Here is an 8,095-nt window from a genome sequence, read left to right as displayed (position 1 = left end):
AGCCGCGTTCAAATCGTGCATTCGTCGTCTTTCTCGACTGTTGATCTTCAGCCGAAGGTCGTGGATGCCGTCGTCGCCATATTCCTCCGAACTTTCTGCCGTCCTTGAAGAAGAAGAAGAAGAAGAAGAAGAAGAAGAAGAAGAAGAAGAAGAAGAAGAAGAAGAAGAAGAAGAAGAAGAAGAAATGGACGACTGCTTGACTTCTTTCATTTTTGTCGAACGTGGTGGACTATGGAATGTCGGACGAGATCTTGATTCCTCTAATCTTGACTTCACAGCTCTTTCTTCTTCTTCATGTTTCTCTTCGTTTTCTTCAATATATTCGACTTCATATTCCCCTCCTTCCTCTTCTTCATAATATTCTTCTCTTTCATTTCGTCCTCGTCGTCTTCTTTCTCCTCTGTTTCTACCTTTTTCTCCTCTTTCAAGTTTCTTTCCTTTCTTCGACTTTTTCTGATTGCTTTGAAGTCTTTCTTGGTTGGAATCGGCTTCCACCATCGTCACCACACTTCGATTTCGCTTCATTGTATCGTAACTTCTACGTGAGTCGTCAACTGACATTATTATCCTCGTTCAGGTCTCCGTATTTTGTTCCGTTCGATTTCTTAATTTCAGCCTGGTTTCCAAATAATCGTTGCTCGGAACTGATGAGGCTTCACTCAGTTTTTATTCGGACGTTGGGTTTTGTGCTACGAATTTCCACTTGTCTTCGTCTGTTGTCGTGGTTTGATGTAGGTGGATGTGTACCCTTGATCGTTAATACGTGAGATATCACGAATTACGTGTGAGGATTACATATATGTGTGTATGCGTGTCTGTGTATATGTATGTATATTGTGTGTATGTGTGGGTATATCGATGTAAAGTCGGTAAATGAAAATATTTTGCGGTGTTTATGAATTGAATGTCTTCGTGCTAAAATGCGAAACGGTAAACTTAGCAGTTTGATTCACGGAGAACGATAAAATTAGTTCCCGACTAAAACCCATAAAGGCTGCGCTGCCCCAGTATGGCCGCAGTCCAATCGCTGAAAGCAGTAAAAGAATATATACGTGTTATGTGTATGTGTGTATGAATGTATATATGCATATGTATACACACACACACACATACATATATATGTGCGAGAGTATGTGTGTGTATGTGTATGTGTGTGTGTGTCTGTATAACAACACTAATGCAATTAACAATGGCTATTCTTCAATTAAATTGGTTTTGTTGTTGTTGTTGTACAAGTTGTTATCGTTATATTTGCCGTTGTTGTTGTTGTTGCAGCTGACTTTCGTTTTGTGTTTCCAGAATCATCGATGCTCTTAGCATATTGAACGAAACCAAAAAGCTATTTTTAGACGGGTGGATAAAACAACAGACGGACAGGATAAATGCTTCGTCGTAATTCTCTGCAATATCGTCATCACCATCAATCCGATTTATTGGAATTCAATTGATCGTTTATAGGTTATTGTGTGAATTAGCGCTATTCTTATATTCTGCCATATATTAGTCTAAGGATTCAGATTCGGACAATGTCAGGGCCAGACGCAAATTGCTGTTTTTTCCTGTTTTTGTTTTCCCCCCAGTTTTTGTTTGTCGTTTTCATTTTCTCCCGACATCAACTGTTTAAGCATTCAAATTATTAACTCTGACATCGAAGACTTGGTCTCCGGATTCGCTATAATTCTATCCTTTGCATTAGCGTTTCTTCAATTTATTATCTCTCCCGTTCCAATCAAGTCTTCTTTTAATTTTTAGTGAAGCCTTGGGGTTGGGAGTAGAGGCTGCGATTCAACCGAAAATACGGGAAGATCTTACAAATGAGAAATGTCGACTTTGCAAAGGGAAGACGTGTGAACAGTCACAAGCAGGAAAATTAGGAAAATTAAATATTTACTTTAAAAAATAACAAATTATTTAATTTTAAATAACGAAATTCGATAGATTGTTGTTGTTGTTGTTGTCGTCGTTCAGCTGTTGCTTTTAGAGAGATTCTTGTCATAACATTTGCATTTTGAAGGTGTTCTTGTTGCCGGGGGCGGAGGGCGCGATCATATTATATCGACAATGGGGTCGTGCAGATAGCATTATTATTATTATTATTATTATTATTATAGAGGCTGTAGTCAAACGACAGTTGTGTTATGGGATAATACAACGTTGACGAGTTTTATATTGACAATGGTGTTACTTAACAATTCTGTTAACCTAACAATTATGCTAATAAGTGCGTATTCATGTTGATAATTAATTGTGTTATCGTAATAATGATGACAAGAACATTATGAAGAATCAATGATGTTATGTTGAAAAAGATGTTAGTTACAGAGACAATTGTGTTATTTTGATAATCGCCTCACCATTAAAATTGTGTTGTTGATAATAATAGCTATTGTACTATGACGACGATGATGATGATGTTATATTGGTGAATGTATTATGTTGTGAAGGCGAGTGGCGTAGTGGTTAGGGCATTCGGCTCGCGATTTTAAGGTCATGAGTTCAATTCTCAGCGACGCATTGTGTCCTTGAGCAAGACACTTTACTTCACGTTGCTCCAGTTCACTCAGCTGGCAAAAACGAGTTATACCTGTATTTCAAAGGGGTCAGCCTTGTCACGCTGAATCTCCCGGAGAACTACGTTAGGGGTACACGTGTCTGTGGAGTGCTCAGTCACTTGCACGTTAATTTCACGAGCAGGCTGTTCCTTTGATCGGATCAGCTGGGACCCTCGTCGTCGTAACCGACGGAGGGCTCCTTATTACGTTGGCAATGGTTATATGTTGACAATGGTGTCTATTGTGTTACTTTAACGATGTTATTAGGTTGACAATAATGACAGTGGTGTTACGTTGGTAAATATGTTATGATGGCAACGTGTTGCTATAATGATAATTTTCTGATATTCGCAACGAGGTTACGATGCGAACGATGTTTATATTCACATTAATGTTAACAGTGGGATTATGTTGACAATGCTGCTATGACGAAGATATTGTACTAGCAACTATGACAATAATGATAACAACAGTAATTATGTTGCTTATGATGTTGTGGTGACAAAGGTAGAGATGACAAATAAAAATTTTAAAAACTAACAAGAACAAAAATATGTGTTTTCATTGATAGGAGAGCAAATAAATACCAAACTTTGGATAAAACTTGAGAAAGTTATTGTGATCAGTTTATATTCCTGTCTTGTAAAATCCTAAACATTTTCTCGAAGCATGAACAGAAAGTTGTAATGGGAGCTGTACAAACAAGTTTCCTTGCTTTGCTTTATCCTTCACGTTCACTGCAATTGAATCCATTCTCAGAATCGAATAAAGTTTACTGGTGACTCTATTCAACGTCTGTCAAAATTGCTTTACAATTTTTGAAGATTTATTCTCCTTTATAGTTTGTCCTCGTTTTAAAAATCTCCAGCTGATATGAAAACTTCCATCTTCCACATCAGATTAACTCATAAATTTAGGAAAAGACAAAAATTGATGAAGTTCTAATTTCTTCGGAACGAGAAAACTGCGTGTTGTGTAATAAATCAGCTTAAGGCTTAATTAGAGACAATTTAACATGAATGGAGGAACAAATTGAGGTGGGATAGGGGGGGGGGACCCGAAGCAAGCGTTTTGGCAATTGTCTTTTAACGCTACGAATTAGAAACTGAAGTCAAAATTCTGGTGATGGATGCTGTGAAGGCTTCTTTGAAATACAAATGAAATCAGAAGAATTTGAGGCTTGTTGAAGTGTTGTTGTTGTTGGTGGTGGTGGTGGTCATCGTCGACGTCGGCATTTGTGTCTGCAAGTTCCAATACAATAATAGAAGTAAAGAAATTCGAGATCCTTCTTGTTGATGCTGTTGTTATTGTCGTTGTTTATCCACGGGTCAGTCCTGATGGAGTAAATGAAAAGTGAAGTTGGAAGGAAGATGTTGCAGACGTAATTATCTGATTTCCCATTTAGACACTGAAAGTGAGTGCGATGTGCTTTCAGGGAGATTTAGTTGTTATTTCTGGCAAGTCAAGCGACCACAAAGAATATCCTTCGTTAAGTCAATAAAAATGAGGCTGTTGTTGTTGCTAAATCTCCGGAACAGCTACTAGAACCTCTGGTTTAGTAGAAAGTAAGAAGTTATATTGAATGTCTAAACTGAGGTTATTCTCCTGCATCAACAGCCTATTATTTCTTCCACATCAATCACGAGAATGTTGTGAGCAAAATCTCAGCTAAAGAATAAGTTAAACGTTTATGGCTTCAAGTGATTCAAATAATTCAACAAACCCCGTTGTTGTCTACAAACAGTAGAATACCGGTGTGTATAATATCAGATAATTGAATGACTAACCGTGTATACACGGTCAAACCCGCTGAGTGTATAATAGCAGGTAAATGAACAACCAATGTGTATACAGTGAAATCTTGTCTGCGGGTGTATAATAGAATCAGATAATTTAACAATTGCATATGGGGGGGGGGGGTATCACGAAAGGGGGGGGGTCATATCATATCAACTATGGATTGACTAGAAGAGGGGGGCGGAGGGTGGGGTTGACTAAAATTGAATGTGTGAAAATTGCTGAAAAGGGAACAAGATCTCAGTTTCAGTTCTTCCTTCCTTCCTTCCTTCCCGCCTCTCAATGGACCACCAACTGGTGTCGAAGGGTTTTTGTTGTTTTGTGGAAAGAAGGGAGAGAAGGGAGGGAGAGAGAGGGAGGGAGAGAATAAGAGAGGAAAGGAGTGGGGGGAAGGGATCTTGTTTTGCTGTCGCGGAAGGGATCTTGTTTTGCTGTCGACGTTCAGTTGTATGAGCTGTGACAGGTAAAATGGGTCTTGTATGCCATACACACACACACACACACACACATACAAACATACATACATATACGTATACATACACATATGCATACACAATTATGCATGTGTATATACACGCACATACATATATATATTCATTTACTTGTTTCAGTTCCCAGGACTTATTCTTTGTAAGCCTAGAACTTATTCTATCGGTCTGTTTTGCCGAATCGCTAAGTTACGGAGACATAAACTCACCAACATCGGTGGTAGGGGCCAAGCGATGGCAGGGGCCAAACACAGATACACAAATACATACATGGATCTGTTCAATTTGGCTCACGGGTTTTTTAATTAATCTTTTTTAACTAAACAGTTTGAAACTTCGTATACTGGTGGAATGTCTCACGCAGAACACGGTTTACTTTGAACATTTTTGACAAAATTTGGTCTTTTAGAAGTTATTTCGTGTTAAAGTTGTCGTATTTGGGTAACTTCGACCAATCAACGACGTGTATTCAGTTAAAGAAAGCTACTGCTGTTTGCGATAATAATCGAAGAGGAACAACTTCCGGGTCATCTCTACTAAAAGTCACCACTCTGTTCTGTTTTATTTTTTGTTTACTGCCTGTGTTGCATATTAAACGGTTTTCTTTTTTTTTTTTTTTTTGGTTCTCGCGTTGGAGTAAGCAGTAAATATCGAAGACTCAACACCAAGAAGGAAGAAATATTATTTACATATGTTTATTCGTTTGCCCGACAATGTATTTTAGTTGTTCTTGGGATTTAGACCCGAAGTTCCAGTCACATTTCTACAGTTCCACAGTTATCTCATTGTCGGCTTCTTTTTACACACACACAACTGCCACTCCTCTTCATCCGACGTCTACCATCACCACCACCATCGCCTCCTACATCTCTGCCAGTTCGTGAGCCTCATCGCAGTATCTTAACCTAATAGATGTAGCAGCCAATTGTTCCTCAAATAACACCCTACTGCATTAAAAAAAAAAAAAAAGGTCACGTTGGATAACATAATCCAGGATTGCCTGCACGCAGGAAAAAAAAAGTGGGGCTGGTCACGGCTGAAATGTCTTTGGTTATAAGTCAGCTGGATCAAGGATGACCTTAGATTAAACAACAACCTCCAATTCCTGATCTCAGCACCCTCACCCCACTCCCCTTTTCTTATTACCACCACAGCTGCTGGTGTCGTTGTAAAGACACAAGGACTGTAAACCAGTCGTCCACCTCACCCCCCTCTCTCTCTCTGTCTCCATCTTTACTAAATCTTTTCACGCCCATTATTATAATGGCTGTCTCAAGGAGAGATAAACAGAGAGACACACGGACAGGCAGTCTGACTTGACAGTGATATTTGATTCTCCATGTACACACACACACACACACATTGTGATAGATGAATGGACGGTAGAGGGGAAGAGGAGGGAATGACAAAGCTGGACAATAGAAGAAGAAGAAGACATGATGAGAAAGAGGAGGAGAAAAGATGAGAGAAAGTAGACGATGACGAGGAAAACAAAAAAACCATTATAAATTTTAGAAAATGACAATAAACGGTGGAATAATTGTTGTGAATTGTTAAATGAAGTCTCAGTTTGTTGTTTGATAAAAAGAGTAAACAGTTTGTCTTTGGTTAAATAGTCTGTCTGTCTGTGTGTCGATAAGGTTAAGAAGCCCTCCTTGCAATCCTTACATCCTTGATGGAATCCCACGGTGGTTCCCAACCAGGATCCATATGATACTTGGGTGCGTACCAAGAGGGGGCGGGGAGAGCGATCCACCTCCCGGGCGGCGCAATTTATTTGTATTAATATATCATTAATAAAAATGCAGTATAAATATTATAGACTTTAATAATGTAAAGTAGCAATTAAAATTTCCTTAAAATCTAAATTTATCATCAGTAAAAGACAAAGAACAACAAACTCTCGTTGAAAATGAAAAACAAAAATGGAAGCAATTCCTGACTAGATTCTTGGATATAATCAGGTTTCTTGCTAAGCAAAACCTAGCTTTACGAGGCCATAGAGAAGATATTCGAGTTGAGAAGGCAATTGAAAATGAAAGAAATTTTCTGGAGCTTGTTCAACTGATTGGAAATTTCGACCCAGTTTTATGTGAACATTTGGTGAAAGTAAAAATTGATAAGTTTACAAATCCCTGTCTCTCGCCAAAAATTCAGAATGAATTGGTGAACGCCTTGAGAGATCAAGTGAGAAAGAAAGTCATCGATGAAGTGAAACAGAGTAAATACCATTGCATTATTTTTGATAGTATTCCAGATATTTCTCATATTGACTAAATTCCTCAGATGCTATGTTATGTTCAAATAGGTGTCTAGAAGGAGGAAGAACGAGCTGGAATTGATCAAAACCCCAGACGTGCGCCGCCCCATATAGGTCAGCAGAAGCACCACTTCCTTCGTCTTCAACGGGCAGACAGAATGCTCGCGGGCCTTCTCTATCGTCCTAAATCTGGCTTCTACTGTGCCAAATTTCCCCCCTCTTGTAACGTAAATAATGTCATTCCATATTGGTGCCAGACATTTTTCAATTTTATTCTTTTGAACATCTCCTGGGGGGTCCCCCAGTGGGATCTTCAGACTTTCCATTTGTACAGCGGCGACTGCCGCAAAGCCTTTTGGTAACTTGTCTTGGAGGTTGGTTAGCTTCCAAAGCATCACTCTCTTCGAGAGAGCATTTTGGCTCTTATTATCTCCACCGACATTTCGGTTGAGATAAATTAGTAGAAAACACACAGAAAAAAAAGCACTGTTCCAAATTTGTTTCTTTTGTAATCAATATAAGTTCAAATCCCACTTTGTCAGAGGAAGTGGGGCGCAGCTCAATGAAGCCAAACAACGGATGAAAAGCAGTTTGTTTCCAAAAGAAAATTATAGGTTTCTTTTTTTTTTTTCTTTCGTTCAAAAATTACTTCCTCGCAGGAGGAACAACAGTTCAAATCCCACCCCACTTTAGGGGAGGGGTGCAGTTCAACAATGCTCTACAAAGGCTAAATTATATAAATGTACTCAGTTAAAAATCCAACGAACGAATGAACGCCAAATGACTACAGAAATTTTACTATTTCCCGTTATATCGGGAAATAAAACAGTTCAACAAAGTCTGCAAACAGGCAACAGTTAAAAAATAAACAGTTTTTAACAATAATTTACAAAAAAATAACAGAATTTCAACAATAAAAACGTTAACTCACAGCGAACGGAATAAACACGAAGGACATCGTCAAACCGGAAGTAAACTTCTTACCACGCACCAACGCC

General features: G+C 38.6%; 2 protein-coding genes across 2 annotated transcripts in view; one reads left to right on the top strand and one right to left on the bottom strand.

The window, feature by feature from the left end:
- Positions 1 to 1,965, bottom strand: part of LOC106879459 (uncharacterized) — a 3,702-nt gene extending 1,737 nt beyond the window's left edge. The window contains exon 1 of the mRNA XM_014929021.3: positions 1 to 1,965. This exon is cut by the window's left edge and continues 1,737 nt beyond it. Within this exon, the coding sequence (XP_014784507.2) occupies positions 1 to 561 (561 nt within the window). The 5' untranslated portion in view covers positions 562 to 1,965.
- LOC149131277 (uncharacterized) lies at positions 921 to 7,114 on the top strand. The gene is made up of 2 exons (XM_089340712.1): positions 921 to 930; positions 6,717 to 7,114. The coding sequence occupies exons 1-2, from the start codon at positions 921 to 923 to the stop codon at positions 7,112 to 7,114; spliced, it is 408 nt and encodes a 135-aa protein (XP_089196838.1).
- Positions 7,115 to 8,095: the final 981 nt, after the last annotated feature.

This window comes from Octopus bimaculoides, chromosome 23 (genome assembly GCF_046866305.1).
Source record: "Octopus bimaculoides isolate indiv1 chromosome 23, ASM4686630v1, whole genome shotgun sequence".
NCBI classification, from domain to species: domain Eukaryota; kingdom Metazoa; phylum Mollusca; class Cephalopoda; order Octopoda; family Octopodidae; genus Octopus; species Octopus bimaculoides.
This window is presented reverse-complemented; position numbering and strand designations above follow the sequence as displayed.